Source organism: Geotrypetes seraphini, chromosome 5 (genome assembly GCF_902459505.1).
Source record: "Geotrypetes seraphini chromosome 5, aGeoSer1.1, whole genome shotgun sequence".
Taxonomy (NCBI): Eukaryota; Metazoa; Chordata; class Amphibia; order Gymnophiona; family Dermophiidae; genus Geotrypetes; species Geotrypetes seraphini.
The window spans coordinates 69,918,666-69,944,955 of NC_047088.1; the positions used below are offsets into that span (position 1 = coordinate 69,918,666).

The 26,290-nt window shown below is 43.8% G+C and overlaps 1 protein-coding gene across 2 annotated transcripts in view; it reads left to right on the plus strand.

Annotated features, from left to right (window-relative positions):
• Window positions 1-25,189, plus strand: part of NOX1 (NADPH oxidase 1) — a 52,199-nt gene extending 27,010 nt beyond the window's left edge. The window contains exons 9-14 of one of the 2 annotated variants that reach the window (XM_033943941.1): window positions 1,525-1,760; window positions 5,119-5,281; window positions 6,461-6,607; window positions 17,140-17,264; window positions 23,225-23,364; window positions 23,420-25,189. In XM_033943941.1, the coding sequence (XP_033799832.1) occupies window positions 1,525-1,760; window positions 5,119-5,281; window positions 6,461-6,607; window positions 17,140-17,264; window positions 23,225-23,351 (798 nt within the window). In that variant the 3' untranslated portion in view covers window positions 23,352-23,364; window positions 23,420-25,189. Of the gene's footprint in view, window positions 1-1,524; window positions 1,761-5,118; window positions 5,282-6,460; window positions 6,608-17,139; window positions 17,265-23,224 lie in introns of both variants that reach the window. The other variant, XM_033943940.1, reaches the window with a different exon arrangement.
• The last annotated feature ends 1,101 nt before the right edge of the window (window positions 25,190-26,290 follow it).

The following is a 26,290-nucleotide window of genomic DNA, read 5'->3' on the forward strand; positions in this document are numbered from 1 at the left end:
ATTGACAAAATTCTGCAAGGAGTGATTGCTGATTTTGCCCTTTGAGCATACACGACCAGGGTGGGTGGGGAGATGCTTTTAATTTGAGTGCAATTATTGGAAATGTAGAAAGGGGGGGGGGTGGTATAGGTATTTGTCATAAAATATAATTTGATAGAAATTAAGTGCAGTTAAAGTGAAAAATGTCTGTATATTATGTTGCACTTAATTTTGGCTTTAAAATGAATAAAGAAATTTTTTTTAAAAACAACAAAGATTACTGCACATTTGGGCATATATATTTTACTCTGCTGTAATTTACATAATCTTAGGAGCTCTTTTACCATTTGGCAGAAAGCACAAGCTTGTGCTTATTGCTTACCTCAGCTTAAAAGAGCTTACTGCAGGATGCCTAAGTGTGGGTAGCAGGTGTACATTTGGAACTTAGGCCTCCTTTTACAAAACTGCGATAGCAGTTTCTAGTGTGGGGAGCCACGCTGAATGGCCCACGCTGCTCCTGACGCTCATAGGAACTCAATGAGCGTCGGGAGCAACGCAGGCCATTCAGCGCAGCCCCTGCGCTAGAAACTTCTATTGCAGTTTTGTAAAAGGAGGCCTAAGTTCCAAATGTACACATGCTACCCACATGCTAAACATTATTTTTAATTTTCGTTTTAATAAGGGAACAGGTATGGAAGATGGAAAGTAGGCATTTCAGCAGTTCTCAGCATGTCTGCATTGTCACATGCTGATTAGCGCAGTATTAGAATGTGAGCCCTTACCACCTACAAAATAGGTGGTGGCAAGGGCTCACATGGCAATCTTTTTTTTAATGCCCATGCGCTGGTGACATATTAGCATTAGAAAATCAGCCTTTGTACTGCTGCACTAAAAATGGTCTTAGCACATGGGAAAGATGCGTATAAGGGCACACTAAGGCCACTTTTTAGCTTTGTAAAAGGACCCCTTAGTATGCCACATAGGGAGTAAAATGGGCTTAGTATGCATTGAGCTATAGAGCACTCTCTAAAGTTAAAAGGGGACAGATTCCGTACAAACTAAGAAAGTTCTTCTTCACCCAGAGAGTGGTAGAAAACTGGAACGCTCTTCCGGAGCTATTATAGGGGAAAACACCCTCCAGGGATTCAAGACAAATTTAGACAAGTTCCTGCTTAACCGGAACATACACAGGTAAGGCTAGACTCAGTTAGGGCGCTGGTCTTTGACCTAAGGGCCGCCGCATGAGTGGACTGCTGGGCACGATGGACCACTGGTCTGACCCAGCAGCAGCAATTCTTATGTTCTTAACTTATTACGTCGCCCTCGGACAATGTTATAGGAGATCTAGTAGTGATGAACATCTCAGCTGATCATTCATTACATCTACTGTAGAAGAGGTGGCTATGGCATGGCTTTCCCCTTCTCATCAAGCATTGATGAAGAAAGTCAGTTATTCTCCCACCTTCCAGCAGGAATCACTGAAGGAAATAGTGCCCCCATACTGACACCTTGGAGCTCATTCTTTCATGTCCTTTTTACCTCCAGGCTGTTATGCACCCATCAAAGGTTTTGGAAATGCAGATGCAGAGAAAGGGATTCCAGATGGAAGTAGGGCAATACATCTTTATTAACTGTCCCTCCATCTCCCAACTGGAGTGGCATCCTTTTACCCTAACCTCTGCCCCGGAAGAAGACTTTTTCTCTGTACACATCCGATCAGCAGGAGACTGGACAGAGAAACTAATCGACGCATTTCAACAGCAAAAGCCAAATACACCCAAGTAAGTTGAAGGAATATTGAAACAAAATAATGCTTAAACGGTGTTGGGATACATTTTCAATAATTTCTTAGCATTTTCTCAATGGCCACAAATTTGGAATTGGAGGATGAGATGTACAGCGTCAGCATCTATGAGACAGATTTGGGTTTTCTTATTGCATAGATCTTTATTGACCCTGGTTAGGTTGCAAAGGTTGGATAATTCTAAATCTAATAGATGCTGGCATTGTCATCTTGATATAGGGACGTTAGGGCATTTGCTTTATTTTTGTCCTTTGTCAAATTAATATGATACTGGAAGTTCCTTTATCACTATCATATGATATACTATTATTTGGAACGATATTATTAACCAAGAAACCTATAAATGCAAATCAGAAAAAATTGCTCCTCATCATGACAGGAGTGGCCATGCAGATGATACTGAAAAATTGGGATAACTTTAATTATAGTTTTTGGTGGGAGTCCTTATGTCAAATTTATACGTTTGAAAACATTTATTCTATACAGAGGGACACGAAAAGAAAATCCAATGGAATCTGCAGTAAACAAACAGCAAGCAAAAACCAAAACCAAAACTGCAGACCATGTGCAAGATGTAGGCACTGTTTATTACAATCTTAATGCAGTATGTTAAATATACCACCTTATTACCAACCAGTGGGTCCACTGGTTGGTAATAAGGTGGTATATTTACCATACTGCATTAATATTGTAATAAACAGTGCCTACATCTTGCACATGGTCTGCAGTTTTTGTTTTGGTTTCTATACAGAGGGGACATCATAGTAAATTTAAGGAAATTTGGGGCCCATTAACAAATTGTTGCAAGTTATGACATATTAATATTATTTCCCTTTGTTTTGTGAAAGTGTTATACACATCCAGGAGGGAAGAGGAGGGAGGTTGGGAGGTGGCATTTTAAAACTGTATATTATTTGATTGGAACAGAGTGCAGTTCTGTTTGCACTATGTATTTGATGTAAAAATGAATAAAGAATTAAAATAATAATAATTTCTTAGCATTTTATGTTGGTAAAAATGGAGTTAACCAAGTCCATCAGCCATATTGGCTAAATGGATCTTTAGCTGACAGAAATTACATGGGTGCTTTCATAATTTTACGTGCTTGGCCACATAATACAGAGGTACTCTATGGGACCTTTCAGAAGAGTCATTGGAAACTACAGAGGTAAAATTCAGCAGTGATGATAACCTACTTGACCTTGTAACTATGTATTTGTATGTAACTGTATTAATAATTATACTGTTCTACCTGTACTAGCAACTCTATTGAATGTCAGTGTCAAACAGTCCATTGTAACTTCCTGGGTAACTGATCCAACCTCTTGTAATGTAATCTGACCTTGAACTGAAATAGGTAAAGGCAGAATAGAAAATCTGATTAACCCTTTAATTGACTAATGGTGAAAACGACTGCTTTACGGAACTTGATGTTGAACGAGAGCAACAGTGGAGATGCAGATGTCCCATAAGAGCCATAGAAGACACATGTTGCTTCTGAGCAACAATGCCAAATAAAGGGTTTAAATAAAATAACACGATCGGCACTGCTATACAAAAAGGTGTTCTTTTACTAAGGTGTGCTAATGGATTTAGGTTGCGCTAAGTGCGGTGCAGCCCATTGTATACCTAAGGGCTCCATGGCACTTAATGCACTCAAATTCATTAGCATGTACTAAATCTGTTAGCACACCTTAGTAAAAAGAACCTGCACAGTCTCATATTCGTAATCTCAGAGTGAAGGGAAAGTGCTGGGGAAAAATGTGCTGCTGTCTTCAGTCTCCTCTTTTCAACTGGGCCTCTTCTCCCTTGAAAAGAGGAGGCTGAGAGGGGACATGATCGAAACGTTCAAGATAATGAAGGGAATAGACTTAGTAGATAGAGACAGGTTGTTCTACTTCTCCGAGGTAGGAAGAACGAGAGGGCACTCTCTAAAGTTAAAAGGGGATAGAGTCCGTACAAACGTAAGGAAGTTCTTCTTCATCCAAAGAGTGGTAGAAATCTGGAACACTCTTCCGGAGGCTGTTATAGGGGAAAACATCCTCCAAGGATTCAAGACAAAGTTAGACAAGTTCATACTAGATCAGAACGTACGCAGGTAAGGCTAGACTCAGGGCTCAAGTCCTTGACCTAGGGGCCACCGCGGGAGCGGACTGCTGGACACGATGGACCACTGGTCTGACCCAGCAGGGGCAATTCTTATGTTCTTATGAATGATCAATTAGGAGACAGCCTGCAAAGCAATGGGCTGTAACCAGCTCAAAATGGGCTTCACCCCTTAAGCTCTGATTTGTAAGTCTGCATTAAAAGTTCCCCTACAGATTGGGGTAGGGTTACCATATGGCTGCAGAAAAAGCAGGATGGATTGAGACATCCGGGTTTTACTTCCACTGAAAGCAATGGAAATAAAACCCAGATGTCTCAATCTGTCCTCCTTTTTCAGGAGTCCTATGGTAACCCTAGATTGGAGGGGGGGGGGGGAGGGAAGGAAGGGAATGGGACTTGTATACCACCATGCCATGCTCATGCCTTCCCTTTCCCCACCCCGTACCTCTGTATTATCATTGCTAGGGTAAGCAACATCTGTCTGTTGCTCATGCCAGCCTGGTTCCCATGTGAATCACTTCTGGGTCTTGGGGCTAGATTCAGAAGGAAATCCAATGCTGGCGCAAGGAAGCCACTTGCGCTGGCGAAGATTTAGAGGTACGGGGGTGGTGAGGAGGGAAGGAGCGGGGGGCAGAAGGAGTGGGGGCACAGAGAGGAGGGCATGAGCGGGTGCTATGGCCCAGGGTGCCCCCGACCCTTACTACGCCACTGCCACTAGGTAGCTCCTTCTCCTTCCCGCACTAAACATTTTACTTCTTAGTAGCTAGAGAAAAGAGCACAAGAATAAGAGAGAAAGTGGATCGATTTTTCACTCCGTCAAAAATGACAAAGACTAGGGGACACTCGATGAAGTTACAGGGAAATACTTTTAAAACCAATAGGAGGAAATATGTTTTCACTCAGAGAATAGTTAAGCTCTGGAACGCATTGACAGAGGTTGTAGTAAGAGCGGATAGCAAAGCTGGTTTTAAGAAAGGTTTGGACAAGCTCCTGGAGGAAAAGCCCATAGTCTGTTATTGAGAAAGACACGGAGGAAGCCACTGCTTGCCCTAGATCGGTAGCATGGAATATTGCTACACTTGGGTTTTGGCAAAGTACTAGTGACCTGGATTGGCCACCGTGAAAACGGACTACTATGCTTGATGGACCAATGGTCTGACCCAGTAAGGCTATTCTTATGTTCAATGCAAGCTAGATATCTTGATCCATAACCAATTTTTGTCTGATAGGATTGCTGTGGATGGTCCATTTGGCACAGCCAGTGAAGATGTTTTCCAGTATGAGGTCAGCATGTTAGTTGGAGCTGGAATCGGTGTCACCCCTTTTGCTTCTATTCTTAAATCCATCTGGTATAAATTCCAGCATGGAGACCAGAGCCTCAAAACAAAAAAGGTAAACACAACGAATTCACCACAGATGACTCTGAATCCTTCGCTGTCATATACAAAGTGCCTGTCCCGTTCTCTTACTTTCCCATCAAGGGCAATATAACTATCTTAGTCGTGGAGGCTGTTTACTTTAGGTTTGTACTAACTGAAGGCTCCATATATTCTCCCCCTAAATCTATAAACTAGGGTGCCCAAATTTGGGCTTGGTTTGCAAATTTACACATGCAATTTATACAACGTCAATTGTGCGCACAACCTAATAACTGGCTGTTAATTGGCTTTAATATGTATTAATTGGTGCTAATTGGCACTGATTTTCAGTTGTGTGTGCACCTGACCCATATATATGGTTGGCACTGTTCTGTAACATATGTGGGCCTTATCTGTGTATGTGTGAGGGGGTTGAACATGAGGGTGGAGGATGAGTGAGTTCGCCAGATTCATGCATAGAGGTGTAATTTGAAAGCACTTAGACACACAATGCTCCATAGGGTACAGTGGTACTTTATGTGTCTAAGTGTTTTAAAAATGAGCCCCATTACTTATAGAATAGAGTAAGTTCTATGTGAAAGTGCTGCAAGGTAGCCACGAACCCCTCCGCCCACCATTGGGGTGGCATATGTGGTCCCGGCTGTATATTGGCATGTTTCTCCCTCCCTATTCACATATTCTCTAATAGCACCAACCCCCCCCCCTCATGCTTACCATTATAGAATACCACTCCTGGTTAAGTGATAATTGTGAGGCTGTCTACCATAACTCACTATTTCACGGACCTGTAGACCCTGCCTTTGGATTTTCTATACTTCCTCTTTGATTTATGGGGTCTCCTTTCTTTACTAACCTCTATGCCAATGGTTCCCAACCCTGTCCTGGAGGACCACCAGCCAGTCAGGTTTTGGGGATAGCCCTAATGAATATGCAAGAGAGAGATTTGCATATAATGGAGGTGACAGGCATGCAATCTGCCCCATGCATATTCATTAGGGCTATCCCATAAATCTGACTGGCTGATGGTCCTCCAGGACAGGGTTGGGAACCACTGCTCTAAGTGACACACTCTGGGATTAGTGATCCTGTCCACACTGAACTTTTAGCCATCTTTTCCTGGCTTGTAATCATAATGCTGTATCACTGACGGTGTATCCAGTTTGTTTCAGTCATGTCTGTCATTTGCATGCAGATTTATTTCTACTGGATCTGCAGGGAAACAGGAGCATTTGCTTGGTTTGCAGACCTGCTTGCCTCCTTGGAACAGAAGATGATGGCGTCAGGAAAAGCCGATTTCTTGAACTACAGACTCTTCCTTACCAGCTGGGACAGTAACATTGTGAGTCAACGATTGTTTACTTGGATACCTTCAGCAGATGGTATTATGTACTATTGGAAGGTTAACAGGAGAGAGGAGAAATACAGTGCCTTACAAATGCATTAAAGTTAGGAGTTTCTTTTGCTGATCTTGCACTTCCAAAGTGAAAGGACAATTATAGAAATAGCCCAAAAGTAACTAGGGGCTAAATTCACTAAGCAAACCAATCGTATACCGATCGGTTTGCGAGCCTTTTGTGACCCAATTTCCCACCGACCCAATTCACTAATCTATGTAACGATCCAATCCCAATTCGTGCATGCAAATTAGGGGAATCGGCATACAAAGCAGGAAGGACGCGATTCACTACCCTTTTTTCCTGACACACTGACTGGCTGGCCGATCAAGAACAGGCAACTGGTGAGGACCAGTCGCTTGTGTAAAAAAACTGCTCTCTGCCCCAATTCTGAGTGTGAGGCTCCACTCGGAGTACTGCCTGCCCCGACTCTTCTCTCTCTGGCTCCCCAGCTCTCCTGCTCTCTCTGCCTCCCCGACTCTCTCTGCTTCCACTGACTCTCCTGCTCTCTGCCTGCCCCGACTCTCTCTGCCTCCCACGACTCTCCTGCTCTCTGCCTGCCCCGACTCTCTCTGCCTCCCCCGACTCTCCTGCTCTCTGCCTCCCCCAACTCTCTCTGCCTCCCCCGACTCTCCTGCTCTCTGCCTGCCCCGACTCTCTCTGCCTCCCCCAACTCTCCTGCTCTCTACCTCCCCCGACTCTCCTGCTCTCTGCCTGCCCCGACTCTCTCTGCCTCCCCCGACTCTCCTGCTCTCTGCCTGCCCCGACTCTCTCTGCCTCCCCCAACTCTCCTGCTCTCTACCTCCCCCGACTCTCCTGCTCTCTGCCTGCCCCGACTCTCTCTGCCTCCCCCGACTCTCCTGCTCTCTGCCGCTTCTCTCTCCCTAACTTCTTCAGTGTTTCTAGGCCTTTTGCTGGAGCCGCTCTGCTCTCTGCTCCTTCCAGCCAAGCTCTGCTCTTGCTGCTCCAACTCTTCTGCTCTCTGCCGCCCTTCCCCGCAGCACTGCGGGGAACGGCGGCAGAGAGCAGGAGAGTCAAAAATTGCCTGCTGTTAATGCCAGGGATCGCCATTCCAGAGCAGGAGACGCACAGAAGCTAAAACGGACACACAACGCATGGAAAGCAGATGGTCTGCGCATGCGTCAGGATCGCACACTAGCGATCCGTGCAGTCGGAGGGGGGTCTTCTTCCAATCACCCTCATTTTAATTTTTTTGTGTTGTGAATTGGTCGGGCCTGCACAGATCGGGCACGGAAAGGAGGTAAGTGAATCTAGCCCTAAGAATAAGAAATCAAAAGATCATGATTGTAGAAATTGTCACACCTTTTGACTCAGTACTTGACGAAAACTTCTTGCCCAACAATAATAGCCATGAGTTGTTTAGGATAAGCATTTAGCAACTTTGCACAACTGAATGGTGTTGAAATTAGAAAATCGAAGGATATGTGGTAATGTCTTATTGTGGATTAAGAATTGATTGAAAAATAGAAAAGAGAGTGTGGGGTTAAATGGTTAGTATTTTCAATGGAGGATAGACAGCGGGGTTCCCCAAGGGTTTTTATGCTGGGACTGCTGCTTTTTAATATATTTATAAATGATCTAGAGATGGAAACAACTAGTGGCATCATTAAATTTCCCAATGACACAAAGTTGTTCAAAGTTGTTAAATCACAAAGAGGATTGTGAAAAATTGCAAGAGGACCTTGTGAGACTGGGCATCAAAATGGAAGATCACCTTTAATGTGAGCAAGTGCAAAGTGATTAATGTGGGAAAGAGGAACCCAAACTATAGCCATGTGATACAAAGTTCCACATTAGGAGTCACCACCCAGGAAAGGATCTATGTGTCATTACTGATGATATGTTGAAACCCTCTGGCTAAGAAATCATATAGAACTTTAGGAGTTATCAGGAAAGGAATGGAAAACAAAGATGAGGCTGTTATAATGCTTTTGTGTTGCTCCATGGTGTGACTGCACCTCAAATACTGTGTGTAATTCTGTCAGCACATCTCAGAAAAGAAAAGGTACATGGAGAGGCCACAAAATGATAAAAGGGATGAAATGACTTCCCTATGAGGAAAGCTAAAGTGGCTAGGTTCTTCATATTGGCTCAGGGAAGATATGTTAGAGGTCTGTAAAATACTGACTGGAGTGGAACGGGTAGACATGATTCACTTGTTTATTCTTTCCAAAATTCTAGGACTAGGGGGCATGCAATGAAGCTACTAAGTAAATTTAAAACAAACTGTAGAAAATATTTCTTCACTCAATGTGTAATTAATTAGTTGAATTTATTGGCAGAGAATGTGGTAAAAGCAGATAGCGTAGCAGGGTTTAAAAACGGTTTGGATAATTTCCTAAAAGAAAAGTCCATAAATCATTATTAACATGGACTTGGGAAAATCCACTACTTATTTCTAGGATAAGTAGCATAAAATCTGTTTTACTCTTTTGGAATCTTGCCAGGTACTTGTGATCTGGATTGGCCATTGTTGGAAATAGAATACTGGGCTTGATGGACATTCTGTTTGTCCCAGTATGGCAACTCATATGACAGTTGGCTGGGGATCATCTGTGGACCACAATCTTTGAGTTTTGCCACACATTTTCTATTAAAGTCAAGTCTAAGCTTTGACTGGGCCACTTGTGAATATTCACTTTCTTCTTGCTGAGTTCTCATTAGTCCATTTTTGTTGTTTAATAAAAGGACCCCTAAATGTCTCTTTGCAAATGCTATGCAACACAACCTATGGCATTTCAGCAATGGCTTCCTTCATGTCATTTCTCCATAAAGGCCATGCTTGAGAAGAAATTTTGAAATTCTTGTAAAGGTAGCATCTTCTCTAATGCCAGCAAATCTCTAAAGTCTTTTTTAAAGTAATCTTGGGCTTTACAGTAACATTCCTCGATAGTTTCCTTAGCCCAAAGCTACTGACTAGAAAAACAGTTGATTGAGGCAGCATCTTGGTAGTGTAAAATTGAACTCAATTAATTTTTAGGCCCACAGGTCCTCCCTAGTCACAAGATATTAATACAGTATATTTCTCCCTCTATATTCACTCTGATAAGGGATTAACAGACTTGCGAATACAGAAAAACCGTGAATAACTTTTTCATATGTTATTTGCTGTTTTCTATTACAAACCATCGTGAATATGGTGAAACCGCAAATAACATGGCGGGAGACCTGGCCTGTTCCTGGAGAGGCAAAACACGGTGAAGAAAGTGCTGGGAATCAGCGATTTTCTCTGTAAACACTTGGAATCAGCGATTTCTCTATGCTAGCTGATGTCATTTGGTGGTGGTGGTGGTGGGGGGGGGGGGGGAAGCCAGCGTGCTAAAAAACGTGAATAATCGAAACTCCAATTGCTTAAACCATGAATACAGAGAGAGAAGTGTAATGATCACTTCAATATCACCTAAAATAATCCTATAAAAATGGATAAAATTGTAAAAATACTCTATTTGTTTGTATGGTTGTCAGGACATATTGATTTGCTTTAACGTCCTCTGTCACTCCCTAGAAGCTGCCACTCCTGATAGTTAAACCAGTCCTATAGTCATGTAACATACAGGAATTACTTAAAATTACTTTCCTTTCATACCCTCCTTCTGTACTTTTCTTTCATGTGTCCTTTACTATGCTTATTGTAGTTCTCCCTACTTCTCTTATGTATTGGTACATCATGTTCGTGTGTGTCAGTTGTAGTTAATAATTAAGGCCCTGTTTTAAAGTGTAAATCGCTTTGAATTAATGATATTGTGATGCATCAAAATTTATTTATTTATTTTTAGTTTCAAAGTTTTTATTTTGAAATGAAAATACAAAAGAAAATATACAATAATCTGGAAACAGATACAATCAGAAACAAACCAAAACACACGATGAAAAAGTCTACCGTGTGGTGTCTGCGCGGAGACAAATGGTCCCAACCAAGAAACCAAACACCAACCCACCCCCCAAAAAAACCCCAAAGCCCCCCCCCCCCTCCCCTCCAAGCACTCCAGTGTCAGAAATTCTAAAGGGCACTTCGGGCGCCATGGGACAAACTGTCCCAAACAGGAGCCCAAATCACCCGGAATTTCCTCCATCGACCAGGGCCACAATTCTTAACATCCAAATATTCATACTTCAACAGGGTAAACAATTCATTTTTCCACATAGTAAGGGTAGGCACCTCTGCTTGCCGCCATAACAAAAGGATACATTTACGAGACAACAACAAAGCTTTTTTCAACAATAAGGAATTACCCTTAGAGAATCCCAAAGAGATGAATTGATAGAAAAATAAAACATCCGCCCTCAGGGGAATTCTTTTTTTTATAATTGTCTGCAGATGGAAACCAACAAAGGACCAGAAAGTTTGTATTCTGTCGCAGGACCAAAACATGTGAAACAGACCAGCTGGTGTAGAATGGCACTTAGGACAATCAGCATGAGTAGCAAAGCCAGCAACCAACCAACGCCCTGTAGGGGGAGATGCAAAGTCTCAACAAGAATTTGTAGTGTTGTTCCTGCAACACCACCGAGCGAGTCAGGCGCGGGAGATGTCGCATAAGAAGATGCAAGCCCTCACCAGTAATCTTCTCAGTAGAAGCAAGGTCCTGATTCCAAACCACTGCAACAGCATCAAAATTCCAGGGAACACTAAAACTTCCCAAGCTGACCTGGTAAAAGGATAAACTTGCTTGGGATGGATGAGACAGGGTCAAGGTTTCCTGAACCATATCTGCCATATCTTCATTCAAAGTAGAGCAGTCCAGGGAGTGCAGATAATGGATGACTTGGCCATAATAAAGCCAGTCCCGAGCCAGCAAGACACCCCAAGCTTGAAGATCAGGGAAGGGGACTGGGTCAGCAACAACAAAATATTATCGGCAAAAGCCAGACACCGCACTTCATCCTGACCCACAGGAAGGCTCAAAATAGAGCCATCCTCCCTGATACAGTGCAACACAGGTTCCAAAGATAAAATAAAAAGTAAAGGAGAAAACGGACACCCCTGACGAGTGCCCTGCTCCACCCGGAACCCGGCTGACACAGCGCCATTAACCAACACTGCCGCACTGGGATTGGCATAAAGAACCCGCACCATGTCCAGAAACAGGCCCCCCAGCCCAAATTTACCCAAAGCCAAAAACAAGTATTCCCAATCCACACAGTCAAAAGCTTTACGGGCATCTAAACTAATCAGGAGGGCTGGAAGAGAATAAGTAACACCAAGGCGGCCATAACTTTTCTCACATTCCACACCGCCTGCCTCCCCCGAATAAAGCCAACCTGGTCCGGATGAATCACCTCAGGCAAAAGGGAAGATAAACACGTAGCTAAAATTTTTGCTAGCAAAATTTAAGTTCATAATTAAGTTCATAATTTAAGTTCATAATTAATTAACAAAATAGGACAATAAGAGTCCACTGACGGATTTTTATCAGGTTTAGGGATCAATACTACATGAGCATGATTAGCATGGGCCGGAAAGTGCCCATCCAACACTACCTGAGGAAAATAAGCCTCTAAATGCTTGACTACATGACCTTGCAGAATTTTATAAAACTCTGATGAGAGACCGTCAGGTCCCGGTGCTTTGGACAGAGGTGATTCTTTAATCAGCTGACTAATCTCCAAGGCAGTGATCGGTTCATGTAAAAACTGATTAGACTCCCCCGAAAGTTGGGGCAAATGGAGAGTCTGGAAATAAGAATGTAAAGTGGCTGGGATGGACTGCCGCTTGGTATAAAATTCCCGAAAATGCTCATAAAAAATCTCCATCAAGCGGTCCCGATCAGTGACAAAAACACCCTGAAAGTAAAGTCCTTTACAAAAATGAGGGCCCTGCCAAGGATGTACCAAATGGGCCAGAAGTCTACCAGACCGATTACCATATTTATAAAACCGATGGCAGTAATATTGATGGGACCTCTGACTATGTTCATGAATCTTAGATTGCAGGGCCACCCGAGCCACCAGAAGGGAATCAGAAGCAATCCACTGACATTTACAAACCTCTGCCTTCCGGTGTAAATATAAAAGATCACGCAATTGTTCCTTGCGTTGTTGGGCTACATACGCTGTCGTTTCCCCATGAAGAACCGCTTTGGCAGTTTACCACTGTAACACCGGATTGGAGGCTGAAGAAATATTATCCAGTAAAAACTGCTGCCAGTATTTGATAATATGAGCCCGAAAATGCCAATCCCAATATAAAAAAATGAGGAAATTTCCACGGACCAGGTCGACCTCCAAATTGCATACCCCAAACCTCCACCCATATCAAAGTTCGGTCGGAAATAGTAGGGACATCAATTTCTGCTCGATTCACCCGGGACAAAAAAGAAGGGACAACCAAAATATTATCTATTCGGGACATGGTGGGATGAGCACGGGCCACATGTGTGAAATCCTTATCCAAAGGATGATATAATCTCCACACATTAACAAGGTCCAAAACCCTACAAAATTGAGTAAACCCTCTGGCTGATCTGAAATCCATAGGAGAGGCCCCTCACAATCTATCCATATCTGGGTCCAAGACTGCATTGAAATCCCCCAAAACCATCAAGGGAACATCCGGAAAGGTGGCGCCCAGACCCACTAGCTGCTGAAAAAAATCAAGGTTAAACACATTTGGAGCATAAATATTTGCCAATACCATCTCTTGACCCTGAATATCCAAATGAAGAAACAAATACCTCCCCCCTGTATCCTTAACCACTCTATGCACAGTATAGGGAAGATGTTTACTAAGGAGAATAGCCACCCCTGCACTATGGGTAGTGCCCGTGGAATAATAAACCTCTTCAACCCATCCCCTACCCATTTTCTCATGTTCAGCATCGGACAGATGTGTCTCCTGCAGACAAGCCACATGCATCCCCTTCTGCCGGAGAATTTGTAATATCTTAGACTGCTTCACCGGTGAGTGTACACCCGCCACATTCCACGAACACACCCTTAGAGATGGATCACCCATGGTTGGTGTAAAACAGAATGGTCAACTCGAGCCTGAAAAATAAGAAAGGGGTCCAATGCCCAGCCCACATAAGACCCCCCCAGCTCTACAAATCCCATATAACATGCCCCCAAGTCCTACCAAAACCAAGATCCCCGACAATGGAGTGCTGAACCCACCCAATCCCAACTAGAGGTCTGCACGGGAACGGGGATCGCGGGGATCCCGCGGGTTCCCCCCCTGGCCCACGGGACTCCCACGGGGACGCCCCCTGGCCCACGGGACTCCCACGGGGATGCCCCCCTGACCCACGGGACTCCCACGGGGACGCCCCCTTGCCCACGGGACTCCCACGGGGATGAAAACAACCTACCTAAATTCTGGCGATGCAAGCATGCAGCTTACAAGTCTGGCGTCGCGTCGGGAAATAGCCATGTTGAGCAGTGAGCTCAGCACGTACACAGATGAAAGCCTTGCTTGCTGATTGGTCCGGTGGCCCCGCCCCACCGTGCCGCCGGACCAATCAGCAAGCAAGGCTTTCATCTGTGTACGTGCTGAGCTCACTGCTCAGCATGGCTATTTCCCGACGCGGGCATTAGGCTGTTTTTTGTCATTTCGGGTGGGGGATGGCAGCGGCAGCAGCAGCCTGAAAAAGAAATCATCCTGGCCGGGTTCGGTGTCATGCTCCGGAGCTTCTACAGCCTTCCTATCTCCCTCTCCCTTCTACCTGCGGCTCTCTTCGGCAACTCAGCAGCAGCTTCTGACGTCGGGGCCTACCCTCTGCGAGTCCCGCTTGTTTCAACTTCCTTTTTCCACAAAGGTGGGATTCGTAGAGGGAAGGCCTCGATGTCGGCAGCTTGTCTTGATCACCGCTGCTGACGAGTTGCTGAAGAGAGCCGCGGAGCAGGGGGGTGTTGCCAGGTGCAGGTAGAAGGGAGAGGGCCAGATGCAGGACTCGTGGGTGAGGGAGGAGAAGAGAGAGGGGAGAGAAACAAAAGGAAATATTTCATACTGGGCTGGGCCGGAGTGGAGAGAGGGTGGAAAGATTCTGGCTACAGGGTGCATTAACAAAGGAAAAGGGGGGAAAGCTGAAAATGGAGATAGTGACACAAAGAAGAGAAAGGGTAAGCAGGACCTTCTGAATAAGGATAGAGATACAGAGGGGACATGAAGAGGAGGTGAAATAGAGACATAGAAGTAATGCTGAAAAAGTGTGTGTGTGGGGGGGGGAGATAAAGACATTGAAAGGGCAAATGGTGAATATGGGGTAAAGACAAGGACAGAGACAAATGAAGATTCTGAAAAAGTGGTGAGATACGGATATAGGTGAGATGGACACAAAGAAGGGTGATGCTGGAAAATAGGTGGAATGGTAATTCTGACAGACACAGAAGGGAAATGCTGGATCAAGGAGAGATGGGGCTCAGGCTGGATAGAATGAGGAGAAATGCCTTGTTGGCCCGGAACTTCCTCTCCTACGTCAGAATTGACGTCAGGGAGCGGAATGCTGGTCAGCGCGACGCTTCTGCAGGGAAAGCTTGGGACGGCGGTGGCTTAGGGGCTATTCTCCGATGGCTGTGGCAGCAAACCGAGTGGCTTGGGGGAGGGCACGGAGAAAGAAAGAAAGGGGGCAGACAGAGAGACAGAAAGAAGGGGGAACAGGGAGACAGAAAGAAAAAGTTGGGGGAGAGAATGAGGTCTGGAGGAGAGGAAACATACAGGAGGCTGAAAGAAAGGAAGAAAGATTGGATGCACAGTCAGAAGAAGAAAGTGCAACCAGAGACTCATGAAATCACCAAACAGCAAAGGTAGGAAAAATGATTTTATTTTCAATTTAGTGATCAAAATGTGTCTGTTTTGAGAATTTATATCTGCTGTCTATATTTTGCACTATGGCTCCCTTTTACTAAACCGCAATATTGTTTTTTAGCGCAGGGAGCCTATGAGCATTGAGAGCAGCGCGAGGCATTCAGCGTAACTCCCTGTGCTAAAACCTACTATTGTGGTTTAGTAAAAAGGGAGGGGGTGTATTTGTCTATTTTTGTATTTTGTTACCGAGGTGACATTGCATAGAGTCATCTGCCTTGGGAAATGTATATGGCAGATATCTTTATTTTGTGTTCAAAAGAAAAGGAAATGCATTTCTGGTTTTATTTCTACAGTGTTGAAGTACTTGTTGGCCCTTGCTGTGACTGGTGGGGATCCCCAAGCACCGCCAGCAGAGGACCTCCTCTAGAGATGGTCAGAACTCCCCTCCACCAAGCGCAGCAGTCGCTGGCAGCATCCATGAGCCACTGAGGTGCCAGCATCTGTGACTCAGGGACGCTACTGCTGCCTGCCAAGCTTGGCAAAAGGGACCCCAGGCCAACTGCAAAGGAAGTCCTCAGCTGACAGTTTGTGGGTTCTCATCAGCTGAGTATTTATATTTTATATTTACATTAGAGGTTCTGGTAGAAACCCATTTACAAAGTATGTATTCTTCCCAATTAATATTTCCAAATTAATAGTCTCTTTGCTTATTTGTAAATGGGTCTCTACCAGAGCCTTTAATTCAGTAGCATAATTAAATAAAATAACTATTTCTGAAGTTTATAGGGAAGGATGGTGACGGAGGGGATTCCTCGCGGGGACGGGTGGGGACGGAGGGGATTCCTCGCGGGGACGGGTGGGGACGGAGGGGATTCCTCGCGGGGACGGGTGGGGACGGAGGGATTCCTCACGGGGACGGGTGGGGACGGAGGGATTCCTCACGGGGACGGGTGGGGATGGGTGGGATTTTGGCGGGGACGGGTGGGGACGGGTGGGATTTCTGTCCCCGCGCAACTCTCTAATCCCAACCCCCCCAAGGGAAACATCCCCTCCCCTTCCCCCTTCTCCCCGAAGTTCCCACCCAAAACCACTTCACAAGTTACGTCCCTATCCTCGCCCCAACTGAACAAAACCCAGAGGACCCTTTAAACTAATACAATCCCTACGCACCAGACTTACAAAGACTCACTTATGAACCTGCTTACAAACCCCCCCCCAAAAACAACAACACACCCCACTCCCACCAATCAGTCCAACCAACAATCACAGCATACCACTGATTCCAATACCAGAACTCTATGGGGTCCCAACAGCAGCAGCCACAACACCCGACTGCCTCCTATTCACTACCGGAGAAACCACCACGATACCCAAAGTATTCACAGAAGTCAGTGCGGTGGCCAAAGAGTCAAAAGTCTATGTGCATCCATCTTTCTGAATCCTCAATTTTTCCGGATAGAGTAGGGCAAACTTCACTTTGTTGGCATACAGAGCCGAGCAAATAGATGCATCAAAATTTTAATAAAGCTTGAAACTTAAAATCACAGCAGAGCAATGGGAAATGACCTGTTTCATGATTATTGGTAAAACGGAAGTAATTAAGCAGATATATTCCAAATGTTTGTAGAATGCAAATTAGGTTCCCAGAAGCAGTGTGATACATCACTACCCTAATGAGGCATGTTGTTTAACCTGTTATTGCTCTAATTCTAGGCGGGCCATGCAGTAATTAACTTTGACAATGCCATAGATGCAGTAACCGGTTTGAAACAGAAAACTTCCTATGGAAGACCAATCTGGAATAATGAGTTCTCTAAGGTAGCAGAAGACAACCCTAGGTGAGTCTGGAGCTTCATCACTGTTGTAAAAGGCTGGCTTAAGATAACCATGCACTGGTTTGTGAAAGCAAATTAAGAGACCTTTTTTCAAAGCTGCAGTAAGTACTAACTCATGGTTTACAATGGGGTGCACCGAGGAACCCCCCACAGTAATTTGGGAATGTTGCTTGCGTTCCTCACACACTGAAAAATAAATTTTATTTTTTTAGCACTGGGCAGGTCTGGGGGTGGGGAGGAGGTAGGTTCTGCACTAATCAGTTAGTACGGGGGCATTTCTGTTTGCTCACCAAGAACACAGGGTCTGGCCTTAGAATGTAGAAATGCACACGGATAAAGGCAAGTGAAATGTCAATACCAGCTGGTAATTTATTATGAAATGTCCACACTGGTTGCTACTCGTTCATCGCTAATATTTTACAGTGTTTTTCTTTGATATATTATGTCAGTGGCCCCGAAGAAGCCACTGAAGTCACAAAAGCCAAAACTGGGATCCTAGTTGGGATTTCTCTGATTCCAATTACCGGTTTAGGACTTTGCTTCATGGACAAAAACTTTATTAGAGATCAGTGGTCTCCATCCCTGTCCTGGAGGACCACTAGTCAGTTGGGTTTTCAGGATAGCCCTAATGAATATGCATGGGATAGATCTGCATTCCTATCATCTTAATTACATGCAAATCTCTTTCATGCATATTCATTAGGGCTATCCTGAAAACCTGACTGGTTGGTGGTCCTCCAGGACAGGGTTTGGAACCACTGTTATAGATTGATACGTTTTGTGGACATTTCATAATAAATTACCTGGCAGTACTGACATCTCACTTGCCTTTATCCGTGTGCATTTCCGTTTCCTAACAGATTTGGGCAGCTTTAACATATTAGTTCAGGGGTGGGCAACTCTAGTCCTCAAGGGCCGGAATCCAGTCGGGTTTCCCCAAATGAATATGCATTGAAAGCAGTGCATGCAAATAGATCTCATTCATGTTCATTGGGGAAATCCTGGAAACCAGACTGGATTCCGGCCCTTGCGGACTGGAGTTGCCCACCCCTGTGCGAGTCCCTACCATATAAAAAATAGGTGGTAGTAGGGAATCATGCACTAATGGGAAAATTAGCATGTGGTCATCAATATAAAAAATAAGAAAATTGGCCATTTTACCTCAGCAATAAAAATGGACTTGACATGCAGGAATAAGTCGTGAAAGGGTGCACTGTCTAAAACCACTCTTTACTACTGTTTGGTAAAACGGCCCCTAAGTATTAACACTTTTCCCCTTGCTCATACCTGTTTATGCTGAAGTTGAAGAGTTAATCTGGCTGGAAAAAAATACTCTTTCAGCTACTAGCAAAGGCAGACAAGAAATTGGTGTAAGATGCATAAGGAAGCATTGTGGTACAGACAGTGCCCAGAGAGCAGGACAATACCAGTTCATTTTTTCCTTTAGGTGAGCTGGCAGCTTCCTCCTGTTTCAGCTGAGTTGGAACTGGCCTCTAATGGGTCTTCAGTTTTATTTAATCTATATCTCCTGATGTGAGCTAAAGCCTCAGCACCCTGGGGTTGTGGGTTCAAATCCCGCACTGCTCCTTGTGACCCTGGGAAAGTCACTTAATCCCCCAGTGCCCCAAGTACATCAGGTAGAGTATGAGCCGCCAGGACAGAAAGGGAAAAATGTTTGAGTACCTGACTAATTTGTAATCCACATAGATTTGTAGAATATGCGGAATATAAATAAATAAATAAGTAAGTAAAACAACAAAAAAAGTGGCTTCAAAATGATTTACAATGTAAAATTCATATCTATTCAAATAAATAACCAGAACACACACACCAAAAAATGAGTCATAATATACCATTCCTGTACCAAGGGATTTTTTTCCTAAAATTCTTATATCTGATATGTAATTCAGCCCAGCCACTGCAACAGTGCTTGGCCAGTGGACATGACTTCCACTGGATCTATTCTAATGGGGACCCAAATGGGGAGTCTCTAAGTGGTACTTGTATAATAGTACCTGGGCACCCACATTCTAGCGTAAGTCAGCATTTACAACAAGAAGGTTCACCCACTTAAACCATAACATAACATAAACGCTTTCTTCTATACCACATAACAGTAAAGATCCATGTGGTTTACAAAAGTAAGGAGGCATTCAAGATGGACAAAGTCAGTTACCTAAGAATCTAATGAATAGGTTTTTAAGTTTTTCCTGAAATGTTGATACGAACATGGGGGAATTCTGTATAGATCATCAGACTCCAAATGTTACATCCAATAGCTTCCCTGTAATCTTCTGGAAATGACCAGAATCGCTTCCTTTTGTAATCCGCCTAGAACCGCAAGGTATTAGCGTAATAAAAGAAACTAATGTAATGTAATCTTGCAAAGTAATTTATCGTCACCAATTTAGCCATCAACATTTGGTGTTAACATTATTATTAGGATTTTTGATATACCGCCTATCAAGGTTATCTAAGCGGTTTTACAATCAGGTACTCAAGCATTTTCCCTATCTGTCCCGGTGGGCTCACAATCTATCTAACGTACCTGGGGCTATGGAGGATTAAGTGACTTGCCCAGGGTCACAAGGAGCAGCGTGAGGTTTGAACCCACAACCCCAGGGTGCTGAGGCTATAGCTTCAACCACTGCGCCACACAGTTAATTGCCCTATGTCCTATTCTATAATAGGTGTGCTTAATTTTCAAACTTCATCACCAATCCTGTCCCCACAGATAACCATGGGAAACCATCCCTTGTCATTCTGTAGTGTCTATCTCAACCTCAGTCCTTCTACACCAGCATTCTTCAATGCAAGGCTTGAGGATCAGTGGTTGTGCCCATTCATACTCGGAGTCTTCCCTCTCTCCTTAAAGAATGACATGGGGATGGTTTCCCGTGGCGACAGGAATGGTGATGAATTCTGTCACTGTCATTCTCTAAGTGCAACTCCAAAGAGGGGCGGGGGGGAGCATGGTCAAGCCAGGGGTATTCCCTGAATGTAGACAAGTGTTATAGAATACCTGCATTTGCACATCTATCTGCCGTTAGTTGGCAGGCATAAATAAATGCTCCTGCTCAAAGTTATCTCCCCCAGTCAAAAGTAAGACATTGATGAATGCGTAGCCACTAACGTTTTCAATGTCCGTTATGTCCTTATCTGCCGTTAGTTGGCAGGCATAAATAAATGCTCCTGCTCAAAGTTATCTCCCCCAGTCAAAAGTAAGACATTGATGAATGCGTAGCCACTAACGTTTTCAATGTCCGTTATGTCCTTTTCTTTATCTCATATAAACTCTTCTAGGGCTTCAGACATGCCATTAGGTGCCAAACATTTCTATGGTCACCGATCAAACTTTTGGCCATGGCTTCCTCACTAGCCCCATTTATATTCTTTTTTTCACATTTTTTTCTTTTATTAAAGTACTAAGTGCTATATTTTGACTTAATAACTTATTTCTTAAATAAGTGTAAAACTTATCATAACTTAGTTAACTTATCTTAATTCAGTCTTTTCTCATATTATCATCGGGAAGGGACCTGTCATTCGACATGTTTCGCCTCTTGGCTGTTTCAAGAAAAGTCCCCCCTTTTCAAACTTATTCGTACCATCCCGATCTGCATAATATTTCTCAAGAGGCGAAACATGTCGAATGACAGGTCCCTTCCCGATGATAATATGAGAAAAGACTGAATTAAGATAAGTTAACTAAGTTATGATAAGTTTTTAAGCTTATATAAGAAATAAGTTATTATGAAAAAAACATGAAAAAAGAATATAAATGGGGCTAGTGAGGAAGCCATGGCCGAAAGTTTGATCGGTGACCATAGAAATGTTTGGCACCTAATGGCATGTCTGAAGCCCTAGAAGAGTTTATATGAGATAAAAAAAGAACATAACGGACATTGAAAACGTTAGTGGCCTGCTCAAAGTTAGGCATGAAGGGCCTGATTCTATATATATAATGCCCCCCCAAAAAAAAAATCAGCATCGATCATAACTGTGTTAGCGTAATTTTATAAACGGTACGTCATATATAGAATCAGACTTATTTTTATTTAGATTTATGTTCAAATAATTTTTATTAAAGGCAAGAAACAAAAACAATACAAAACACTTTCAAGTTTCATAAGAAAGGACAGCTCAATCCCTCTACTCCCCCCCCAAGCAGATCCCCCTCCCTCCCAACCAGCGTCATCCTCAAATCAGCAAAACTATGAATTAAAAAGGAGAAAGTAACAAACATAGGCATCAAGAATTAAAAAGGCTAGAGGAGTAATAGGCCCTGATTCTACAAAGTGCGTCCCGATTTTAGGCAGCTGTAGGCATCCTACAGCTGTCTAATCAGCCAATCGGGATGCACGTTTTTTTAAAAAATGCTCCCCAGGCAGGCCGCCTATATTGAAGGCGCCTCCGGGAGCCTGGGGAGGCCCGCAAGACACCTAAGCTCGCCTAAAGGCCTTAGGCAAACCTAGGCGGCCCTACGCGTCTCCCTAGTAGAGGAAGAGATGCTTAAAATGTAGGCCAGCAAAATGCCTTCAATGCTGTAAGTAGACGCGGCCGCTATACTGATCGCGGCAAGGGATCTCCCTGCTGCAGTAAGTATAGCGGCCGCGGCCGCCTGTCCCATCACCGGCAGGAGGATGCCCAACTCCTCCTGTCGGAACCCCGAACTCCACCTCCCCCCAAACTGGTAATCGCCGACAGGAGGATGCCCAACTCCTCCTGTCGGAACCCCGAACCCCCCTCCCCCCCAAACTCGTAATCGCCAACAGGAGGATGCCCAACTCCTCCTGCCGGAAAGCCCGATGACCCCCCGCCCCAACTAATCTCCCTCACCCCAACTAACCTTTAAATGTTGGTCAACTGGACGGGTCTTGCTGCCGTCCAGCCGACAGGCCCGCCTCGTGGAAATGAGATGGGCTTGCCCCTTCCCGGCCCATCCCCGCTAAATCTAGAAGCCTGGACCAATCAGGCCTTAGGCATAGCGGGTCCGCCCATCCCCACTAATCCTAAGGCCTGATTGACCCAGGTGCCTAGCCTGGCGCCTAGAGCCTGGGCCAATTAGGCCTTAGATTAAGTGGGGATGGGTGGACCCGCTATGCCTAAGGTCTGATTGGTCCAGGCTTCTAGAGCCTGGGCCAATCAGGCCTTAGGCTTCGGCGGGATGGGCCGGGAAGGGGCGGGCCCGCCTCATTTCGACGAGGCGGGCCTGCCGGCTGGACGGGCAAGACCCATCTGGCCAAAAGAAAAGGCTAGTTTGGTGGGGTGGAGGTTTGGGGGCTGTTAGCGCGGGGGGGAAGGGTGCGTCTGCGGGCAGGCGGGATTGGGCACTCTCCTGCCAGCGATCGATATTGTCAGGAGGGGGGGGCATCTTCTGGCAGGAGGGTTTCGGCACCCTCCTGCCAGATCGGTAGTGTCGGGGTGGGAGGGAGATCGGTAATGTCAGGGGGGGGGTCGGTAGTGGGGGGGGGAGAATCTTTCGGCATGAGGTTTTGGGCACCCTCCTGCCTGCAATCGGACAGGGGGCTGCGGCCTGCTATACTTATAGCGGCAGAGAGATCCCTTGCCGCGATAAGTGTAGCGGGCCGTGTCTAATCTAACCCGATTCTCTAACCAGCGTCTGTAACATGGACGCCGGTTACAGAATCGGGGTTTAGTGTAGGCCCGATTCTGAATAGGACACCTCTCCCGGGCGTCCTATACAGAATCAGGGCCTTAGCGTCTAACTTTAGGTGACCTGTCACAGAATAAGGGAATAAATGCCCCTGTTGAGCTGTTTGTGATTTCCTTGGCATCTCCAATGTTGGTCAGCTTAGAGAACATAGTGTTGCACCGGAATCAAATCCTGGTTCTCTGCAAGGCTGTGCGAAACACTTACCACTAGGCCACACACCTATGAGCATGTGCTAAGGAGTTTGTAGCTGTTTCCTTACCACTTTTTTTTTATTATTATTTAACAGATCAGTGGTGGGTGTTTTCCTCTGTGGTCCTCAAGCATTGGCTAAAACCCTGCAGAAGTGTTGTCACCAGTACTCCAGCCTTGATCCAAGGAAAGTCCAGTTCTACTTCAACAAGGAGAACTTTTGAGTAAAAAGAATGGCAAGCAACCAAATATGAAGCTGTGCTGCATCATTTTCTCTCTTATGGTTTCAATTCAAGCAACCCCTGACTGAATTGCCTCCTACTGCACTCCCCTATTTATCACACATTTAATAATAATAATAATAACTTTATTTTTGTATACCGCAATACCACAAACAGTTCATTTAATGGTCTTAAGAAGCTTAGCATTGCACCAAAACATGAGATCCTACCTTACCACGGTCTCTTAAGAAGCTTAGTCCAATGGAAGATTTGACAAGATGTTGCAATTACTTGTCCTCTGAAAACACTTCTAGAACACTTCATTGTTAGATGGGCTAGTTGCATTATCTGCCGTGTTTGTCTTGGTAGGATTCTCATTTCTGAACAGAGAAATCAGGAAAAGGAAGCTTCTTTTGTTGTTGCTATTTTCATGCAGTTGTGCTAGGCCTTGTTTTGCATAAACAGATGCTGCTGCCACCAGTCCTTTTTCCATCACTTCTTAAGCCTGGCAGAACCTTAGGGAATGACAGCAGGCACAAGTAGGTTCTGTGGTCACCTACTTTTCTTCATCTGTCATTCATTAAAATCTCTATTCCTATTTAGAATGGTGGGTAACAAAGTCGAAAGCACAATAAAATAGCACAAGATGTATACCCATGATGGTGCTAGAGAGGCTTGAGATAGAGCCTCCGAAATACAGGTTTAAGCCTGGAACTCTGGGATTTCCTGAGTCCTGATAGCTTTGTCTCATTGCACTGAGGGTACATCTACACACAAAAATTTAAATTTTATATAGGGGCCAATTGACCCCGATAGACTTCGACTTTGTTACCCACCATTCTAAATAGGAATAGAGGGATTGTTTAAGTATTGTTGATTTTCTACCCTCTGCGATTTTTGCATTGGTGACTCATTAAAATCTGGCAGGCCCAATTGACTCTGCTACAAACACTAAATTAAAAAGTATTTTTCCAAGCCTTATCTATATTAGCTTTGTTCAAATTTTACAGAATATGTAGGAAAGAAATAAGATCTCAATAGCAAAAATAATGTTCCTGTCCTGCAGTCAGAGGAATCATGTGACTGTTTCTGAAGGAAAGATCAATGATACTGCTTAAGGAAAAAGCTTGTGGAGAGACATTTTGATCAGAAGACTTCCAAAAGTTGACTAAACAATGTTAAGTAATAATGTGCACTTAACGTGGGGAAAAAAAGGCTTTCTGCAAAATGGGTTAAAACATTTTACAGTAATTTGCCTGTTAAACTTTTTTTTGGTAGGGGCATGTCATGAATGGAAAATGGGCATGGAAGCATTATCCAGTTAGTGCATTATTACTGGATAATACAGGATTAACATGGAAGCATTTAATATCTCCTAAATATGAGTCAGGCAGTGCACCCACATTATTATTTTTGCAGATTTCAGGCACTAGGGGAAATATTAGTGTGGCATGATCTGCAAAGATAAAAATAGGGCTTTTTTTTTCATTTTTAGGATGTGCTAAAACTAGACCTAGCATGTGGGAAAGTCCTAAGTTAAAATGTGCTAAACCCATTTCTTATAAAAAGGCCCCGAAGATAGGCGGGCAATGCCATGCAGTATTCTGTACTACTGACTGGGTGTCTTGGCCCAAATCAGATCTCGCATCCTCTCATGGTCACTTCCTATCACATTTCCTATGTTAATTTATGGTGATCAGTCAGATCTGGAAAGAAAATCATCAGTGTTTTAAAATCAGTGTTGGTTCATTTGCTATCACTGCCATGCAGTGACTGGACTAAACTCAGTGATATGTATATTGCTCTTTAATGTGTATCTAAGAAAATGCATTTTGTAAATAGTGTTAACACTGTATTTATGTTGCAATGTATCTATTAAAATTTAACTTTTTATATTTCACTTCTGTTACTTGTATTTTGATAGTTCAGCATACAGTTATTTGAAAATTATTTAAAATTGATCTGTATTTGTTTCCATTTAATCAAAGCACATTAGGAGGGCTTCCAGTATTAGCTATTTGGAAAATAGTTCTTATTTCCAGCTAATCAGTATTACCTAAGAATGCTAAAAATAGGTGTTTTTGGTATTTAGATATTGCATTCATATTTTCTAACTTTTCTGTTATTTACAACTTTGGGCTCCTTTTACAAAGGTGCGCTAAGTGTTTCAGCGCACGCACCGGATTAGCGTGCGCTAGCCAAAAGTCTACCGCCTGCTCAAAAGAAAGCGGTAGCGGCTAGCGTGTGTGGCAATTTAGCGCACGCTATTCCATGTGTTAAAGGCCCTAACGCGCCTTCGTAAAAGGAGCCCTTTATATATTATCTATTGTGGATAACCCACCATCCAAAGTAGTTCAACCCAACACACACATATTATTAATTATTCTTTGAAGTTTATATGCCTGCTAAAACCCGACAGGCTCAGTTTTGGAGAAGCATAGCACACATAAGCACTAGCATACACTAATGATCCTATGCTTCTACATATCCCATAGTAACAATTCACATTTTCAAACCCATGGCATGAATGCATACATAAAGAAGGCTTTAAAAAAAAACCCCAAAACAACCCAAACTTTGGATGATGTAAAGTAATAATAATTTTTTTAAAAAAAAGGTTCAGTCCCTACAATAGAAACAAAAAACAGTGATGACTAGAGGGGAACAAAGGACTCCAGAGTCTACCTTGGTTGTAAATATTTTATTGTATTATCAGCGCTATGTAGAAAACTACATTGGTATTTTGTTGTGGGTTTTTTTTTTTTTTTTTTTTTAATATTGATTCTGAGAAAGAAACCTTGAACTTAATCTGGCACAAATTCAGTTCTAGATCACTGATGCAAAACAAGCTGTGTTGGATACTATGGTAAAATATTTACAACCAAGGTGAATGCGTCTCCCTTCTGGTCAGCACCTCTTCTTTGTGTTTCTTTGCAATTGAT